Genomic DNA, 20,093 nt, shown 5'->3' with positions numbered 1-20,093 from the left:
GTCGCAAATTTTGTATAAAGTGTGTCGTGTTTTCTCATATTTTTAAATACGAGTAGTTTTTGCTCTTGCTCGTGTAAAGATGTCAAATGAAACGTACTTTCAATATCATGTGACTCATACACGTAGCTTCCTTTTTCATCGATTATAACCCATGTAAAATGCCAATATGATCCCGTTAACAAACCTGATGCTGACGAACAGGATGCTAAAAACGATGAAACGGAACAGAGTGCCAGATGAAGTGTACATCCTCATGCCATGCAGGTGAAACTGACAGTAAATGTTTGGGTGATGTTTTGCAGTCAGGAGGCCAGGACCAGGAGAGGAGAGGGAAGAAGAGAAAAAGAGAATTGTACTCTATTCAGACATCTTTAATTGTGGCAGCTCACAAGAAACTGCTGCCTATTGGCCTCAACATGTGCACAGCTGGAGACCAGGAGCTCATCTCTCTGGCCAAGATCCGCTACAGTCTGGTGAGCATGGCGTTCATTGTACTTTCAGACCACGATATCTTAATACGCTAACTGAATTGAGCGATTTAGAATCCTTGAATCTGATTGGTCAGAAGGTGTTGATAAATTTTCTAGAACAGCCGCTCCGGCAGTGGTGGCTACAGGTTTATATTAATGTTCAGTTTAACGCGTGATCATTCCTATATTCCTACAGCTCATTCACGGGGGGTCGTTTGGCAGATGATCCACATAATCTCAGACTAAATATACACAGATTAAAAATGCGCTGATATTTAACAACGAAGAGGATACAGTTGTTGATATTGTGAAATGTTGCGGTTGCTTGGTAACAGGACAAGCTGCTGGTGAGAGGCTGATGAAGGAATGAGTGTTTGTCGCTGCTGTGATGTGAATGAATGCTAACTTCTCCTGGATGTTTCGTGAGCTTCAATGTAACTATAAACGGTTGAAGAGCGTGACGTGTCGAATAAAAATTGTATTCATTGGCAAATTGCATGTGCTGTTATTGGAAATGAATCAACTTCAGGGTGGTGACAGATCGAAACGCCCTGCCGCTGAACCGACAGCACAGCTCGTTATAACTCTACCGGAGACGTCTTAGAAGCCGTTTCATGAGTGTGTTGGCTTTTACAGAAAGACACCGATGACGAGGTGAAGGATCACCTTAGACAGAACCTACATCTCCAAGAGAAGGCAAGTTACAGATAATCAGTGATATGATAACGACGTACAAATGCTAATGGCATTAGTTGATTAAAGAAGCCGTCTACTCATGCTGCAGACGGAGGACCCGGCCGTGCAGTGGCAGCTAAACCTCTATAAGGACGTGGAGGTGAAGAGCGAGGAGCCTCTAAATACTGACCACGTTATCGAGAAAATCCAAGGCATCTCAGCCGCCGTCTTCCATCTTGATCAGGTTAGAGGCACGGCGTACTTCCACTACAGCAAATATTACCATCTCTCCTGAATACATAAAGCCTCAAACGTGTTCCATTACTGATCACTTGATTAGCTTGGTCCCCAATGCCGATCAGTAAAACTGTAACTCGCCTTCAGTCTTCACACTGGACTCTAAGATAATCTACCCCTCAGGTGGAGCAGCCTCTTAGGTGTAAAAAACTGACATGGCAGAAGCAGCTGTCCAAACAGCGCAAGCGTGCTGTGGTTGCCTGTTTCCGCATGGCACCTCTTTACAACCTACCTAGGTGAGTGCTGACGGAACTTTCTTCATGAAACTGTTCAACATCATAAGAGATGTGTGATGTATCATGTTATAGGCATAGCCTGTCGAGGTGGATTTACATGCTATAAGCGTTCTTGATTTTGACCTGTGTGGCTTACCCTTCATCACCTGTTTACTTTAGAATAAATGCTGAATTGTTATATTTGCTCTTGTTATTCCTAGTCCTCTTTCCTATTCCAAAGCCTGTTATGTTTTAACTTCCTGTCTGGGTCAGTCCAACTCAATTGATCCAATCATTGTAAAGTTGGTTGCTTGACCGTTTTTAATTTAATTATATATTTTGGAGTGATTACCTATAGGTATTGGCATTGCAAAACCACTAGGTTTAAAATAATAATAATAATAATAAATATTATTTTACTTTGTTTAACTACGATGGCCATCTTTGTGTAAACATTTAGCACATTCTTGTTCCTGAGACCTAGAACTTGAGTCCAAATGTAATGCTGAAGATGGCTCCCAGTTCCACTTTTAGGGTCGATGGATAATCGGAAGTGTTCGAGTCTCCGTCTTAATTTTATAATATAGTGTGCATGCAGAACACTTCAGGTTTGAGACCTTTCTTCATTTTTATTTTAATGGGGGAAGTCTCAAATGTGAAATGTTCTGTATACACACTATACTTCCCTAGGTGCACCCTAAGACTGAGGCTCGAACCCTTCCCATTATAAATGAACCCTGAATGTGGAACTGTGAGCAATCTTGAGCATTACATTTGCACCTAGGTTCAAAGTCTAAGGAACAAGAACGCGCCAAAGGTTTACGTACGTAAGTATATGTTCATGTACCTTGTAATGTCTTCTAGAGATCAGTTTTTGTTCCGAGCAGCTTGGACCATCCCGAGCCGAGATACTGAGGTTTCCATAAACATCTGTGTAACCAAAATTTGTTGTGTGCCATGGCACAAAGATGGCCGTCGTAGTTAAACCAAGTCATTTTTTTTTTTTTTTTAAATGGGGGTATTGCAATGCATATACATAGAGGTAATCACTAAAAAATGTTTTTTTGGAAAATTAAAAATGGTCAAACAACCCGTTTTGGACCACCTGAGATGGAATGACCTGTCTGACAAGGTGAAAAGTGCAGTATTTCACTATAGGCCATTCCATACACCTGTCCTATTAGCGCTAAAACATGTCTCCTCTTTGTTGTTTCTATAATACACTTTAGATTCAAAAATAATAATTACTTCCTGAATGGCTATGGGTACGTTTGGCTGGAAAAGTTGTACCAAACCTCCAGCTTTGACGGTCTGTTCTCCATGCTAACGGTAAAGTGAGCCTGAAAGACCTCATGATTCAAACATCTACCTTCAGTCCATTTTCCAACCTAAGGACTAAGCACAAGCATTCGATTTTTACTGCAATTCTGAATGGTCACCTTCCAGTGCTGTCCTTTTTATTGTCACATTTAATAAAATCATTAACATGGGAGCGTAATCTGCTGTCCAAATATTTGATATGGTGAGTATTTAGGCAAAGCAGCTTGTTGCGATTAAATGTAGGACTGGGTCAGAAACCCAAAAAAAAAAAAAATAATAATAATAAAAAAAGAAATCCTTGACTAATTTTCAATCCCTTAACATTTGAACTTTGCTGATTTCCTAGGTGTACCTCACTCAGTTATTGAGGTGGCCAATCAGATGAGGTCATGGGCTGTACATCTTTTTCACTCCCTTCCAGAATGCATCCCTTTTCCTCGTCCCGTTTTTCCCCTTCCTTTTTCCCCTGCCTCTATCCTTCCTAACCTCCCTCTCCCCCCTGAATCTTCAGGCATCGCTCTATTAACCTCTTCCTCATGGGCTATCAGAAACTTTGGATAGTAGCAGAGGAGTACTCCTTTGAGGAGAAACTAGTGCAGGACCTGGCAGTAAGTACTAGGCCAGCCTTGGTGCTGCCCTGTGTGCCGTGTGTGCCCGTTGGTGCCTTCTCTCTCACTGTTTGCCCCGCGGCCAGCACCTTGCCCGCTGAAATGCGGCAGCGCGTCTCTGCTCGCCTCACGTCTTCGTCCTGGCCCGTGTTTGGCTCAGCTGGTTGTGTGCGCAGCCGACAGGCCCTGCATGAGTTTGGGCTGAGCCTGAGGCCACGTAGAGCAATGTATCTCAGCATAGCAGTGGTAAGAGGGGCAGGTCTGCCCTGTGACACTCTGCCTCTCTGTTTGGGTGTCGTCTTTCCTTTCGTAAGTCTCGTACTGTAAGTTGTGAGAGTCGGTGGCATGTTCACCTCATCTAGAAAATCATGTCTCTGTGTAGGTGCAGGCAGTACAGTCGCTATAAACGTCCCACAAGTGTTAAAGGAATAGTCTAGCATTTTCACGCTCTATCTACGGTCGCTGCTGTGTACCCGTGAATACCACTGACGAGAAGTTTTGACCTGTTTTCCTGTATTGAAAAATAGAATGGAAAATTGTTCAAAATGCACTTATAATGGAAGTCCAAGGGCTGTTTTTAGGGTCGTCATTGAATGTTTATGTGAAACAGGTATTACTGCTGAGAATGTACACGAATCTCTCGGGTTATTTTAAACTACGTGTTATTCAGAGTTGAGATATTCCGATTTGAACATGTGTTTTGGTATTGTTTTTAAGTGTTCGGTATTGTTTTTAAGTGTTTTTGGTATTTTTAAGAAGCAGTGCAGTTGTAAGTGGAAGAGACGAGTGCTAGCTCAACGTGTCCTTCAAAACGCGAACAATTTATTGTTGTGTTTTTTTCTGTTTGTTTGTTTTTTTTAAACGAGAGCACATCAAATGAACAGAAAACATTAGTGTTTTATTTTTAGTTTTAAATAGTCTCTTGCTTTTATGATTGCACCGTAATACCTCAGACACAAAAGGAAAAAAAATGCTTTTTAGATCCTGATTGATTTTATATCCTGACTGAGTGCTCGTGTTTAAATGTAGTGGTCTAGATGCTTTGGAAAAGCCTGTCTCAGGCACTTCTACTCAAGAAAAATCTGTCAAAGTCACTGGTTTCTGCCTGAATGTGTGCACATCCAGAACTGTTTTGTCCCATCCATCCATCCATCCATCTTCTATACCGCTTTATCCTTTTCAGGGTCACGGGGAAACCTGGAGTCTATCCCAGGGAGCATGGGGCACAAGGCGGGGTACACCCTGGACAGGGTGCCAATCCATCGCAGGGCACGATCACACACACACTCACACACCCATTCATACACTACGGACACTTTGGACACGCCAATCAGCCTACCATGCATGTCTTTGGACTGGGGGAGGAAACCGGAGTACCCGGAGGAAACCCCCGCAGCACGGGGAGAACATGCAAACTCCGCCCACACATGAACACGGTGGGAATCGAACCCCCGACCCTGCAGGTGTGAGGCGAACTGTGAGCCACCGTGCGCTCCAGAACTGTTTTGTCTCGTGTTCCATTGTTTCAGTGTTCAAAAGCTGGAGAAAACTACATATAGGCAGCTGTAGTAAGAAAGTCTCTCGTGACTTTCAACTGTTACATAGTTGTTTACTACTAGACTTCGACAAGTAGCCCTGGAGTTGAGGTTTTTTCTTGTTTTATTTGTTCTTTTCTCACTACAGGAGTCGAAATGAACGTCAGTGGTGATCCAACATACACTACAGATGCAGTGGATAGAAATTTTTGGGGGGAAAAAGCTGGAATATTCCTTTAAACTTGGTTCTGATTCATAAACTAGCTACTCTAGAGCTAGGGCACTCGAAGTAAAACAGGCATGAGAATAGTATATAGAGGTTATTAAGCCGTACAGAAGCTCGAGCATTACCCAAACAGCTCAATAACAGCCTTTGTGAGTACAGACTACTATTATTTAAAATGCGCATTAGCAAAATGGTTTCATTTTAAGCAAAAAAAACACCAGATTGATTTTCCGTTATCACGACGCTTCACTGAACACGCACTGCACTGCCATTTTCATTCATGTATGAGCACACAATGATGCATGTCTTTCATGAGCTGGTCATTGATACCGTTATGGTATCGTCCTCTGGATACAGTCCCGGAGCATCGCATCAGGCAATGACCATGCTCTTTTCTGGCATGTCACCTAAACAAGTGCTTCTCAGCTCTGGCCTTAGGGCTACACAAAACTCGATTCGGACCCTATTTAGACCTGGTCGTTTATTCCTGTACAAGATTTAGAACCCTATACGCATTTCCAGTTCTATGCGACATGGAGAATCATTGATTACATGCAGAATGACATAATGGACTGGGAGGAGTTTTTTTTGTTTTTTTTGCTGTGGATTTAAAGCTGTTTTAATACAATCATGATATTCAAGACACATGAAGTGACCAGGTCTAAAACGGGTCTTGTAATCCAGCACATAAAAATGACTCTATAATTATTCATTTTGGAATTGAAACAGACGTGTACTATAAGTACGTCTTACCTTTCCGTAGGTCCAGGGATGAGAGACACTATCTTAAATGACATTTCATTGTGCCATCTTGTGAAAGTGGAACTAAAACTGCATGTGAGTTCCGTGTGAACGAGCTGGTCTCACCTGAAGAGTGACAGAAAGCATGAGTATAGTGAGTGCAGTGACTGTAGAGAGCGAGTGCCTCGTTTCAATTGAATGGTCGAAAAGTATCCAGTCAATTGCTCAGAAGGTCTGACTAATAAATTAAATAAAAATGTCTCGTTTGTTTTGTTTTGTTTTGTTTGAGGAAGCCAGTGTGCTGAAATATGATAGAATGTGCTCTTTGTCTTTGTGTGTTTGTATTCAAAGCTTAAGCCTACGGATTTGCTCCGTGACAGTATAGCGAGTGAGTCAGTGGTTTCTCACAGTGTCTGAGTGAGAGACTGTTGTAAGAGAGAAATGAAAGTGTCTTTAAGTGTTGTCGTTAGTAAAGGATGAGAGTGTGCTTGTGTGAAATGTGGGTTGAAGGCTTGCGTGACTTGTCTGGCTGTGCCTGCAGAAAACCCCCATGGCTGCGGAAAAGGAAGAGGAGGAAGCAGAGGCTGAGGTTCAGCCGGACCCTCTTAACCAGCTCATCCTCCACTTCAGTCATAACGCCCTGACGGAAAGAAGGTCCGCCTCCACATGCATACACAGGAACTCTTAATATCCTATTTAAACAAGTATGATGGAATGAAAGTAATACGAAAAAAATAATGTTTATCTCTATTCTCTAGTGTCCTGGAAGTAGATCCCTTGTATATTGCATACGCGGATATGATGGCAAAGGTATTTCGGACATTGTGTCGTTAAATCAATGACTATATTTACGCTGAGAGAGAGATTTTCACCGAACGGTACACGTGAGTGACGGCCGAACACGGCAGTGATGAAGTGACATGGTTGCTTTACAGAGCTGTGCTGAGGATGAAGAAGAGGAGGAGGAGGAAGGAAAAGAAAAGACGTTCGAGGTATACATGTGAAGTCGTATTCCGTTATTTACGCAAAGAGCGCAAAAAGACACGGATGTAACGAGTCAGTGTCGGAGAGATTATGCACGGATGGCGCGTCTTTGAAATCGCATTTCTCTGCTGTCTAGAGTGATTAAAGTCCTAGGTTTAGCAACATACTTAACAGAGCTTGAAACGAACACCTGTCCGCTTGTCGAACGTGGGTCAAATTTGCTTGGGGACAAGCAAACACTTCATCAAGACTGTTAAGAGTTACGGAATCAAAAATAATAATAATTATTGATCATTGAACAGACATTAGCTTGTTTATGGTGAAACATGTAGTTGAGCAGGAATGATAACTGCTTACATACTTACATGCCTACGGTGTCCGTGCCGTGATGATTTACTGTTGTTTCTTCCAACAGCATAGGGACAAATGAATAATCAGTAGCTGAACTGGTAGTAGTTGTACAGGTCTGAACTGTGCATGCATGTTTACAATCGCAGGAGAAGGAGATGGAGAAGCAGAAAATTCTGTATCAGCAGGCCAGGCTGCATGCTCGAGGAGCGGCTGAGATGGTGCTCCAGATGATCAGTGCCAGCAAAGGTAAATAAACCTGTCTTTATCTATTTGCGTTCCTATATTCACATTTAGGATGAGTACATATAAATAATGCAGACTTGCTGTTCTGTTTCAGGACGACTTGGCCCTATGGTGACCTTCACGCTGAAACTGGGGATCTCTATTCTCAATGGAGGAAATGTAGTTGTTCAGCAGGTACAACCCAACGTCGGTGTATTGAGAGCGAAACTCGTATGAAAATAATCGCTTCAGACTGTTTACCTCATTACTTACGTGTACGATGTGTGTCTTTTAGAAAATGCTGGACTACCTGAAAGACAAAAGAGATGCTGGGTTTTTCAAAAGTTTATCCGGACTCATGCAGTCTTGCAGGTGTGTAAGACTTACGAACCCGCTTTACTCAATTTAACTTCCCAGTCGATTCGCGTTGTTTCTGATCGCACGCCGTTTATCGTATTGCATTCTTCAGTGTACTGGATCTGAACGCATTCGAGAGACAAAAGAAGGCAGAAAGTCTTGGAATGGTAACCGAGGAAGGTTCGGGTAAGTCGATGCCATTTAGCCCACTTGATTATTTTCAGATGCACAATTGCGCTGCTTTTGCCTATTTAGTCGGTCGTCAGTGTTTCTGCTACGAATACGCTGACCAATCTCGACGTATTTAGGGTGCCAGATTGACTGAAATCAGATCATATCGAGCGGGTGCGACTCGTGACTATAGATTTTAGTGGGGCAGGACGACATCAATAACGTCAACGTCTAATAAAATTTATTTGAGAGTCTGTCATACTTGACTTGTGTTATACGCTACTATCTAATGAATCTTTAGAGTAACCCCATCATAGGCGATTGATATTTGACAAGAACTTGCACAAACGAATTCATTATGTACACCAGTTTCAACAATGGAATAGAAAGATGTAGTCTGGTCTGAAAGCCAGTGCCCCCATTACAGTCACATAGCCAAACAAAAACACAAACAATACCTTCAAACTGAACATCTCTGATGCAACGAACGCCACCTTACTGTTTAATTTCCCTCATGGGCTTCGGAGCTTTGCAAATGATTTGATCACTGCTTTATTAAATGCAGATGTTGGTGCAGTTATACAATTATTAACGACCTATTTAGTTAGATAACGGCGTCGTTTGATCTTGTTCATTACATCCTTTCTAATCAGCTGAAAGGACTGAACACTACGAACTAAAGAGATGTGCATTTTGATAACCTTCAGATATATTAGTGAAAAAGAATTTCAGTTGTTTTCAGTGCAGCGGAGTCGGTTCCTGTTGCCGTTGTCACGGTGTGCGACAAGGGGTGGTACTAGCATGAACTGTCCTGCGTGCTACCCCTCGCCCACTCATAAACAAAACGTTCAAAGAGGGACCGTGACCACGGCCGGAGTGATTTCTGCCCCAGTAGGCCTCTCTTAGTGCTTGTTGTAGCTCCAATTTTTGACCATTCATTGCAGTAATAACTCTACCAAGCCAAATGGTGCAGTAAGAGCTCTTCAGCAGAATTTAAACTGTACAGGGTTATGAATGTGGACTTTATGAAGGCTAGTATTTGTTGAAAGGCTGAGATTTATACCCCACCTTCCCCTATGGACAAACCGCCACTGGTAACAATGCCCATTCTAACATGCATGAAGGTCTACCGGAAGATGTTTCTCAATAAGCGTTTCCTTACATCAAATTCCTGCAGGATGTGATGTGGTGTTCTCCACAGCACGGGTTAATATGAGAGTCTGAGAGAGCTAAGTAATGCACTTTAAAAGAGAATTCAAGGCCATTATGTTCCATTATGCACACTAAGTCCTCTGCCTACTGTACAGTGCACACCAACTGTAATTAGACATACCGTTTAATTATTCACATCAGTGTGATGTGCACGGTTACCGTGTTCCAGATGAAAGCACGAGACCTCTCAAGACCGTGTTTTTTAGCAGCCGTCATTCAGTTCTCTCTTACTGTGACTGTCTGATCGAGCAGCAGTGGTCGTGCATCACCAACGCTGTGGCGTATCTGTGCTCATTCGGTGGTGTGGTAAACATAAGCTACAGATTGAAATAGTCACATGATATTAGCTAGCTGGCTAAAATATAAGGTCTGGTTGAAGGGGAAATGGTTGCTCTGCTATAATCTCACAGCGCGCTGCATGCACCATACCACAGCGTGAATGTAAGAGCTTTACTGGAGACACTATTGATCTCTACTTATGTAGCGTATGGAATAAAGCCCCATGCCTGGTAGTTTCCACTTGTTTTACTCAAGTTGTGATCGACGTGTATTTTGTTCTCCAGCCTGTCATAAAAGATTGCCATGAGCCAGAGATTAGGATGTTAGCTAAAACCCAGACCAGATGTTTTCAGATTTTCAGGAGAGAAAACAAACACACAAAAATCATGGCAGTTGAGGGCTCGAATCACTGACTACCGCTTGATATATCTGCAATACAAATATACAAAAATATTCATCAACACCTTGTGTTAGATTAAAAAAAAAAAAAAGACATGCCAAACCCCCATCAGTTCTGAAAGCAGTTTCCTCTCATATTACAATATCGGAGTCACTCTCTTACCTCCGTTTGTTTACACGATCACTCTCCCTGTTTACCGATTGGCTGCTGGCTCCTGCCCGTCACTGTGCAGTCAGATTTCTTGACGTATATAAGAGAGGTGTGCGACACCTACATACAAATTCCCCACCAATTCCGATGCAACACTTCTGACACAGCACTGATTGTGAAATTCTACAGGACTGTCAGTGTGGCTTCTAGTACTTCATATGTTAAAGTACAACCCCAATTCCAAAAAAGTTGGGACGCTGTGTAAAATGGAAACGGAAACAGCTGGAAGAAACGTTTTGCAACTAATTAGGTGAATTAATTTACCGGCTGTTTCTTTTTTTTTTACTAACGCTTCATTTTCCAGCCTTCTGTTGCTCCCGTCCCTACTTTTTTGAGACGTGTCGCGGCCATCGGATTCAAAATTTTTGCTTAAAATGGTACATTTCCTCAGTTTAAACATTTGATATGTTTCTGTGTTCTGCTGTGAATAACGTACGTGTTTCTGAGATTTGCAGATCACTGCATTCTGTTCTTATTCACATTTCACACAGCGTCCCAACTTTTTTGGAATTGGGGTTGTATTTTCTTTTCCCATGATCATTTTTTAAAAATTATTATTATTATTATTATTATTATTTCTAACCATTTCTAACACACAAAAATTGCACACTAGTTTAATCTAATTAAAAGATAGATTAGAACCAGGAACTCAGGAAAGCTGCTGAGATTTCTATATCTTACATATATGAATACGATGTATATCTAAAATATATTTAATATACCAAATGCAATGCTATATGAGGGTTCTTCATGAAACAATAAATTGCATTAAATACGATGGACACGAGTTTGTTAGGAAAACAACAAAGGGATGGCTATTAATTGATATAAATATGACTTTTACAGACTATAACTATATAGTATAAATAAAAGCTCTTCCTTACTGTACGCTACACAGACTTATTTTACTCGTCACTAAATCAACTAAACCAATTCTCCAACAAAACTAACTTAACGAAACATTATGTGCTATGTGCTGAACTGCTCTGTGCTGCTATAAGCAATTTATCTGACCAGCTTTCCATCCAACACATCTCTAATCTCCTCCTAATCTAACCGTAACTGCATGTTCCTTGATTAAACTCTCACATTCTCTCATTTTTGTCTAAATTTCACTGTCTTCTCCTTTGCTTATGTCTGCTTTCTTTGTGTGTCTTCTATCATTTTTATATTCTTGGATGGCAGTCAACGTGAGTGAGCGGGGTAAATACAGTTTAGCTACTCCTCATTTCGCTTTGCTCTCACTTTGCATGTAAAAAAACAAAAAAACAAACATATTTTCTTGACCTTTTACCTCCATTGACCTGGATGTGCTGTCTTAAACTCTCCTGCAGAGATTCATGCATGATAACATACAGAATGAAGCCAAAGTACCAGGCAATATATATATATATATATATATATATATATATATATATATATATATATATATAACTATATAGCTTTATCTTGGTACTAAACTAAAATGTGTTCATTGGCTGAGTCCAGCCTGGTTAACATTACCAAGTCACACGGCATTCGCTTAGATTAATGCTGTATTCTATTCCAGGTCAAATTCAGTCCAAAGTTAGGAAATGAACAGTGAGCTTTTTATAAGCTGTGAATCTGGGGCCTATTTCACACAGCTGGATTTGTGTCTACTTTCACAAATATGACGCAGTGTGCTGTATTAACGCCGTTCCTTCTGAATTTGGCATCCTCGTGCCATTAATGAAAGGAATGCTGTAATATTTCTTTAGATATTGGTCCACCATTTTACAGTATTATACATGTACGTACACTGCGCGATACTCGTGAAAGAACCCTTGCTAACCCCAGCTTTTAGAAAACTCCTTCGGTTGTGCGTATTAATCTCCAAGCAGTTCTTTCTCTCGTCAGCTCTTTGGATGCAGTTGCAAGCCTGCGATCTAGATTTCCTTATTTTGGGGCTGTGAGGTTCTAGTGAAGCAATTGATCATGCTTGCTTGACACTCATGTTGAACGCTATTAGCATTCTACACAGCATTCGGTAACTATCTCCATCTTTTGTTTTCCATCTTTCAAGGTTCCAAAGTACTACAAAATGATGAATTTACAAAGGATTTGTTTAGGTTTTTGCAGCTGTTATGTGAGGGCCACAATGATGGTAAGAGTCTTGCAATGTATTTATTTAATGCTGGGATTTATTACAGTCATGTGTCCTGTCTCTCTCTCTCTCTCTCTCTCTCTCTCTCTCTCTCTCTCTCAATCATTTTTAAAATTTTTTAATTTTTTTAAATCAAACGATTGCTTCAGTTTCAATTTGAGAAAATTACGGCACTATTACACAATGGTGCAATGTCCTGCGAGACCTTTTTCTGTTCAAATCCGCTCGGCTGCGTCTTCGTGAGAGAGACTCTCCATCGGAATGCCTCATTGTTGTTCTTTAAACGCTCGACAGATTTCCAAAACTTCCTGCGAACTCAAACAGGAAATACAACCACAGTCAACATCATTATTAGCACAGTGGACTATCTCTTACGTTTGCAGGTAACAGGCACATATGGATAAAAATAGAGAGAGAGCTAAACCCAATAGCATCTCAGTACTGTACTGATACAATACATAATGTCTTGGTTTCCAGGAATCCATAAGTGATTTCTACTGGTATTACTCTGGAAAAGATATCATCGACGAGCACGGACAGCTGAACTTCTCCAGAGCATTGGCAGTAGCGAAACAGATCTTCAATTCGCTCACTGAGTACATTCAGGTATTCGCCAATCAGCTGCAAGGGTGCTTGGTAGAGACTTAAGAGGGTGTTGAAAATTGCTACCTGGGTATGCTTCAAATTAAAAGTGGCGTAATTTCCGTGGAGCAAACACAGCTCTTCGACTGGTCAAGTATACCATGCGTTGTGTGGCATTGGGGGTGGTAATCGTTCTTTCCTTTTCAGGGTCCTTGTATTGGGAACCAGCAGAGTCTGGCTCACAGCAGGCTGTGGGATGCCGTGGTTGGATTCCTGCACGTCTTTGCCAACATGCAGATGAAACTATCACAGGTAATCCCACACATCCACTCTGTGTACAGTGGTCCAGTACACTCGATAGGTGTTATGAATTTTTACACTTAGTGAGTACTGAGCAGTTTTTCATGCTGGCGACAAACTTTCATCTTGGCTTTGTGCAGGACTCTAGCCAGATTGAGCTGCTGAAACAGTTAATGGATTTGCAGAAGGATATGGTGGTCATGATGTTATCTCTACTGGAGGGTAGGCACTTTTTCGTTTCTCTGTGATGAAACGAGATTTAGCGAACACAACGGGTGCGCGTATATAACGAGTATTGAAATTCTTGTTGACAGGTAACGTGGTGAACGGCACAATCGGGAAGCAGATGGTCGACACGTTGGTGGAGTCTTCAAGTAATGTTGAAATGATCCTCAAATTCTTCGATATGTTCCTCAAGCTAAAGGATCTTACCACCTCTGATAACTTTAAAGAATACGACCCTGAAGGGAAAGGAATCATCTCTAAAAAGGAGTTCCAGAAGTCAATGGAGAGCCAAAAGCAGTACACGCAATCTGAGATCGAGTTTCTCCTGTCTTGTGCCGAGGCTGATGAAAACGACATGTTTAACTACATGGAATTTGTGGAACGCTTCCATGAGCCAGCGAAGGATATTAGCTTCAACGTGGCTGTACTGCTCACCAATCTGTCCGAGCACATGCCCCACGATTCACGCCTCGCCACCTTCCTGGACCTGGCCGAGAGTGTACTCGGTTATTTCGAGCCCTACTTGGGCCGCATCGAGATCATGGGAGGTGCCAAGCGGATCGAACGTGTCTACTTTGAGATCAGTCAATCTAGCAGAGAGCAGTGGGAGAAGCCTCAGGTGAAGGAGTCCAAGCGGCAGTTCATCTTTGACATGGTCAACGAAGGCAGTGAAAGTGAGAAGATGGAGCTGTTTGTAAACTTCTGTGAAGACACCATTTTTGAGATGCAGCTGGCTTCCCAGATATCTGAGCCAGGGGCTGTAGAACGCCCCGAAGAGGAGGAGGAACCGCACAGTCTGTTGGAGGATCTGTCCGAAGAGGAAGATCATTCCCTTGAGTCTGCTTCAGCTTTCACTGTTGCCTGCAACTCTCTGAAGAATAAAATATCCCAGTTCCGTCAAACGCTGACCCTCAAGAACATGCGCAAACAGTTCAAGAAGTTTAAGAAACTGACTATTAAGGAAATGATCACAGGGTTCTTTTTGTTCTTCTGGATGCTTTTCACTGGCTTCTTTAAAGGCATTTTTAGCCTGATCTTTGGATTCTTTCATATAATCTGGTCCTCAATGTTTGGAGGAGGCCTTGTTGAAGGAGCTAAAAACATGAAGGTGACTGACATCTTGGGCAACATGCCAGATCCCACTCAGTTTGGAATTCATGGCGATGTCATGGAGCCAGAGAAAGCAGAGAATGGTGAAATAGTGGTATCTACAGAAATGGTACAGATGGTTGGCACGGTGGACAAACTGGAAGCCGATGCCATCATAGATCTCATAAGTCCACCGACTAAGCGAGAGGGAAAGCATGGACATGAGCCTGGACTTGGGGATGTCTCAGAGATTATGACAGAAGCCAGCCCTCGCGTTGAAAAGAAGAAGCGGCAGGTGTGCATTTCCTCAAGAGGTGTTATTGTTGTCATTTTCACATTCTGTTTAAAAATATGTATTTATTTATTTTAAAAAAATTGGGTGAAATGGTAAAATGTTTGCCCTGTAGTTGAGAGATCATGAGTTTGAACCTGACCGTGTGGATGGAAGTCTAAGAGAGTGTAATTAGGGCTGCTCTTGGGGTGAGAATGGCATTACATTGTTACGTCAGATACAGTGACTCTGACCAGACACGGGCATGAGTGAGTCCATGTACAGATTCCTTCATTCTTTTATCCATCTCCAGTAACTGCTTTATCCTGGTCAGGGTTGTGGTGGCTCGGGATCACATTACAACACATTACACTCACTCCCGGGGTCAAGTTTAAGTAAACAAAAAAAGTATTGTTTTGTGCGTTACACAGAAAGCTGCGGCAGAGGAGTTCGAACCCGAGAAAGCCGAGTAAGTCTTAAAGACGTACTGTATTTGTGAGCCTTTTATTTTATTTTTTTGCAAGGTTCTGTAAACGTCGTCAAACTAACTTTAAATACGGATGGATCTTTTGAAATCACAGCACAGAGAATCGTGAAAAAGAAGATAAGGCCAAAGAGGAAAAGCCCGAAGAGCCAGTAGTGGAGGAGATCCCGGCGCCAAGAAAACGACGTGGACCAACCAAGGAGGAACCTCCGGCGTTAATGGCCACCTTCTTTGCTGGCCTTGAAGTCTACAAGACCAAGATGCTTGTAAGTGATCTAATATAAGGCATTTAAATGAATTGCATCCGAATCTTTACAACTGGTAGCATGTAAAGATTCAGAACGTACCGTTTGTTGCTAAAACCGAACCATTCGATATTCATTACGTTCTTCATTTTCACTTTCCAGAACTATCTGGCTCGTAATTTCTACAACCTCAGGATGCTGGCGTTGTTTGTGGCGTTCGCAATCAACTTCATCCTGCTCTTCTACAAGGTTTGTTTTTTTTTTATATTGTATTTGATGTATTTCTGTAGTGATGAACGTTGTATCACTAATTCACTTCAAACATTATTAATGGGATTTGTGATGGGGTTTCCTGTAGGTGACCGGTGAAGCTGACGACGAGGAAGAGGAGGAGTCCTGGGGTGGTGGTGATGATGATGATGATGATGATATAGAATTCTATGTACTTCAGGAGGGCACTGGATATATGGCTCCAACTCTGACTTTCTTGGCTATACTGCATACAGTTATTTCTCTCCTTTGTGTGGTGGGATATTACTGCCTCAAGGTAAGTCATTTCTTTCTTCACAAGACCACCTAACATCTAAGGAGATAATCTAATCAAATACTGGAAAAAAACCCCAATGTGTCGTCATGTTGTTGTTGTAGGTCCCTTTGGTGGTGTTTAAGCGAGAGAAGGAGATCGCAAGGAAGCTTGAGTTTGATGGCTTGTACATCACTGAGCAGCCCTCTGATGATGACATCAAGGGTCAATGGGATCGTTTGGTTATTGCCACTCCGTAGGGTCCATTTAAAAACACTTTCAAATGAACCGTATCAGAGTTTTTGTGTTTTGTTTTTTTTTTACAAATTAATCCATTTTCTTTCAGATCGTTCCCTAATAATTACTGGGACAAATTTGTCAAGAGGAAGGTATGGCACTGATAATCCTCAGATGAAGTAAATAGATCTCCGCTCGCATGATGAGTTTGTTTGTATGTCCTCTGACTCCTGCTGTAACTCGCATCTCCAGGTCATTAATAAATATGGAGATTTGTATGGAGCGGAGCGTATTGCTGAACTCCTCGGTCTGGATAAGAGTGCGCTTGACTTTGATCCCACAGAGGAAGCTGTGGTGAAGGAGGCTTCGCTGTTGTCCTGGTGAGTTCGAATCAAATACCCAGAGTCAAATGTAAAACTCAAGAAGGTCTAGACGGCTTTTTTTGGGACACTGTTCTCCATTTCAATTGCAGGTTGAGCTCTATTGACACGAAGTACCACATTTGGAAAATGGGAGTTGTCCTAACTGACAATGTATGTAAAACACCACAATAGACTAAGACTTATACACTCACCTGGTACTTTAACAGGAACACACGTACACCTGCTCATTCATGCAGTTATCCAATCAGCCAATCGTGTTGCAGCAGCATAATGCATAAAATCACGCCGATACAGGTCAAGAGCTTGGGTTAATGTTCACGTTAAACACCAGAATGGGGAAAGTGTGATCTCAGTGACTGACCATGACTTGGTTGTTGGTGCCAGATGGGCTGATTTGAATATTTCAGAAACATTGGTCTCAGGGGATTTTCACAAACAACAGTATAGCTTTTACACCGAATGATGCGAAAGACATCCAGTGAGTGGTGGTCCTGCAGACGGAAACATCTTGTTTAAGCTGACTGGAAGACTGTAGTACCTATATAACCACTCTTTACAACTGTGGTGAGCAGAAAAGCATCTCTCATTCCATAGCTTGAGGTGGATGGGCTTCCTCTCCTGTCAGGAACAGGACTCTGAAGCTACAGTGGGTACAGACTCACTGAAACTGGATAACTGGATACTGGATAAAGACCATGCAATCTCCTAGGAGATCTGAAAGGTTCTGAAATACTCAAACCAGCCTGTCTGGCACCAAAACCAACAAGAATAGCCGATTGTAAAACGGCACGAATGTGAGGTGTACACATGGTCGGTAAGTGTACGATCATCAGAAAACCTTTTTGTTTCTTTTGATGCAGTCTTTCCTGTACCTGATCTGGTACACCACCATGTCTATTCTGGGCCATTACAACAACTTCTTCTTTGCTGCTCACTTGCTGGATATTGCTATGGGCTTCAAGACCTTGAGAACCATCCTATCCTCTGTAACTCACAATGGAAAACAGGCAAGTCTCTACCACCAGGGGGCGCAGGCAATTCAACCTTGAAAAGCAGTGTGTGTGTGAGAACCTGAAACTGACATAACTCTGCTCCTTATTTAAACAGTTGGTGTTGACCGTGGGCCTGCTCGCGGTCGTGGTTTACTTGTACACTGTTGTGGCGTTCAACTTCTTCCGCAAGTTCTACAACAAGAGCGAGGATGATGATGCACCTGACATGAAGTGTGATGATATGATGACTGTGAGTTAAGGCTCGGATGCTTGCTTTGCATCTGGTAGCAAATGATTATTACCCAGAAAAGGTCATTGGGTATACTTCTATTTCTGGAGAGAAAATTAAATATGAAATTCAGGGTTGGTAACGTGGTATTGATTTAAGCGTCATTAGCCAATTCGTTAAATGAATGAAGTTCCTTTTTCCTCTCAGTGCTACCTGTTCCACATGTATGTGGGTGTGAGAGCTGGTGGAGGCATCGGTGATGAGATTGAGGACCCAGCCGGCGACCCTTATGAGCTTTACCGCATCCTCTTTGACATTACTTTCTTCTTCTTTGTCATTGTCATCTTGTTGGCCATCATTCAAGGTAAGTGCCACTTGAAAGAGTTTGTTTGTTATGGGCGGAGCCTATCTACTAAGAAATCGCAATAGCCCAGTTGCATACATCCTACTGTCTAATTTCTATACATCATGGAACTTTGGAGAATCCATAGGATTGGTCTGAGGACAAATCTCAATTTAAACACCGCTTGGTGTTGCTGAGATTTATAGCTCTTTGCATCGGAAGCGGTTGCCATGTTAATGCTATTCGCTTTACATTTTCAACTAGGTTTGATCATTGATGCTTTTGGTGAGTTAAGAGATCAGCAGGAACAAGTGAAGGAGGACATGGAGGTGAGTGCTTTGTGGTTTCTTAGGTGTTGATTCATTTTACATTCCAGAATGGATCTGATGATAGTTCTGTTTATATTATGTGCTCATTCCGGTACATTACTGTTTCTACAGTATAACAGCTTATACAGGGACTGATTACACACCGTCAGTACGTTTACACGGACGACGATAATCCGATATTAACCCGATTAAGAAACTAGCATGTGAACAGAGATTATCGATGACCTTAATCCGATTAAAGTCACACTCGACGTAAACACGAATAGAATTAAGGCGTGTGGAGTATTTCTGTTTTAGTCGCGTTATCGACACGTACACACCTTAATCACACTATTAACGTCGTGTGAGAGTTTCCACCGCATTGTGCGACAGGACACGTACACACACGGCAGCGCTCGACCGTTTTACGGCAAACAAGAGAGCACGGCTGCGTCCCAACCGCGTACTTGCCTGCTACAGTATATAGTAGGAGAAATACATGTAGCTCAGCTACTATATAGACGATAAGTACGCGGTTTGGGACGCAGCCCACGGCTTCAAGCAGTCGTCTATTAGCACGTACAGCACGACAAATAATTAACCGCACTTGAAGCGTTCGTAAAATTAAAAATAAAAACACCCGAAACTGTATACGGTTCCATAACGAAGACCGACTGTACGTCGATACGTGAAATTCTGGACGGACGTCGGAGACGTAATGACGTTAATCGATCTATGTTCTATAACACGTAAAACAGGAACATGAAAGGAGTATTCTAAAAGCGACTCATGTAAACGCCTTAATCACAATATTATACGTCTTATTCAGAATAAGGTCAGTAATCAGATTACTGCGGTCCGTGGAAACGCAGTCAGTGTGTAATTGTTGACTATGGTGACGCTCTCTGTGAAATGTTTTAGTATTTTTGGAAGGAATCTCTAGTGTCAGCACTTTGTAACTGTCAGAGATAAAGATACAACCAAGATTTCAGACAGTCTTTAGGATGGGTCAATCGTTGATGATTTTTCTAGAACAGCATGCTCCATTCCTTACCTGTCTGATGTGAAGTCAAATTCAGTTCATCATACTTTTTTTTTTTCTTTCTTTCCCCCTTGCTAAATTAGACAAAATGTTTTATCTGTGGAATTGGAAATGACTACTTTGACACCACACCGCATGGCTTCGAGACCCATACTCTGCAAGAGCACAACTTGGCCAACTATCTGTGAGTGTACACCCTCCATTACACCTACAGATGAACTAGCAGCTCCTCCCTAAACACGTGCGGTTCCTGAAATAGGAAGCAAATGTAAAATGTTACAATTGACATTCTCCACGCCAAACTCACCACGACTCTTCCATGTCTCTCCTTTGACAGGTTCTTCCTGATGTATCTCATTAATAAAGATGAAACCGAACATACGGGTCAGGTGCGTCCACAGAACCAACCTCTCCTTTCTTGAATAAAACAAAAACGACGGTA

General features: G+C 42.0%; 1 protein-coding gene across 3 annotated transcripts in view; it reads left to right on the top strand.

Moving 5' to 3' along the window:
• Window positions 1-20,093, top strand: part of ryr3 (ryanodine receptor 3) — a 96,938-nt gene that overhangs the window by 76,671 nt on the left and 174 nt on the right. For 2 of the 3 annotated variants that reach the window (XM_053614559.1, XM_053614561.1), the window contains 33 exons: window positions 303-473; window positions 1,107-1,166; window positions 1,255-1,389; window positions 1,566-1,678; window positions 3,489-3,585; window positions 6,629-6,741; window positions 6,846-6,897; window positions 7,023-7,079; window positions 7,569-7,668; window positions 7,760-7,839; window positions 7,940-8,016; window positions 8,114-8,187; window positions 11,459-11,476; window positions 12,318-12,398; window positions 12,693-12,781; window positions 12,876-13,004; window positions 13,188-13,292; window positions 13,421-13,502; window positions 13,595-14,889; window positions 15,297-15,334; window positions 15,447-15,615; window positions 15,757-15,843; window positions 15,953-16,141; window positions 16,243-16,373; window positions 16,464-16,506; window positions 16,607-16,734; window positions 16,827-16,887; window positions 17,598-17,744; window positions 17,845-17,979; window positions 18,166-18,322; window positions 18,566-18,630; window positions 19,735-19,835; window positions 19,989-20,040. In XM_053614559.1, coding sequence (XP_053470534.1) covers window positions 303-473; window positions 1,107-1,166; window positions 1,255-1,389; window positions 1,566-1,678; window positions 3,489-3,585; window positions 6,629-6,741; window positions 6,846-6,897; window positions 7,023-7,079; window positions 7,569-7,668; window positions 7,760-7,839; window positions 7,940-8,016; window positions 8,114-8,187; window positions 11,459-11,476; window positions 12,318-12,398; window positions 12,693-12,781; window positions 12,876-13,004; window positions 13,188-13,292; window positions 13,421-13,502; window positions 13,595-14,889; window positions 15,297-15,334; window positions 15,447-15,615; window positions 15,757-15,843; window positions 15,953-16,141; window positions 16,243-16,373; window positions 16,464-16,506; window positions 16,607-16,734; window positions 16,827-16,887; window positions 17,598-17,744; window positions 17,845-17,979; window positions 18,166-18,322; window positions 18,566-18,630; window positions 19,735-19,835; window positions 19,989-20,040 — 4,431 coding nt within the window. The remainder of the gene's footprint in view (window positions 1-302; window positions 474-1,106; window positions 1,167-1,254; window positions 1,390-1,565; window positions 1,679-3,488; window positions 3,586-6,628; window positions 6,742-6,845; window positions 6,898-7,022; window positions 7,080-7,568; window positions 7,669-7,759; window positions 7,840-7,939; window positions 8,017-8,113; window positions 8,188-11,458; window positions 11,477-12,317; window positions 12,399-12,692; window positions 12,782-12,875; window positions 13,005-13,187; window positions 13,293-13,420; window positions 13,503-13,594; window positions 14,890-15,296; window positions 15,335-15,446; window positions 15,616-15,756; window positions 15,844-15,952; window positions 16,142-16,242; window positions 16,374-16,463; window positions 16,507-16,606; window positions 16,735-16,826; window positions 16,888-17,597; window positions 17,745-17,844; window positions 17,980-18,165; window positions 18,323-18,565; window positions 18,631-19,734; window positions 19,836-19,988; window positions 20,041-20,093) is intronic. The other variant, XM_053614560.1, reaches the window with a different exon arrangement.

The sequence above is a fragment of the Ictalurus furcatus genome, chromosome 25 (genome assembly GCF_023375685.1).
Source record: "Ictalurus furcatus strain D&B chromosome 25, Billie_1.0, whole genome shotgun sequence".
Classification (NCBI taxonomy): domain Eukaryota; kingdom Metazoa; phylum Chordata; class Actinopteri; order Siluriformes; family Ictaluridae; genus Ictalurus; species Ictalurus furcatus.
This window is presented reverse-complemented; position numbering and strand designations above follow the sequence as displayed.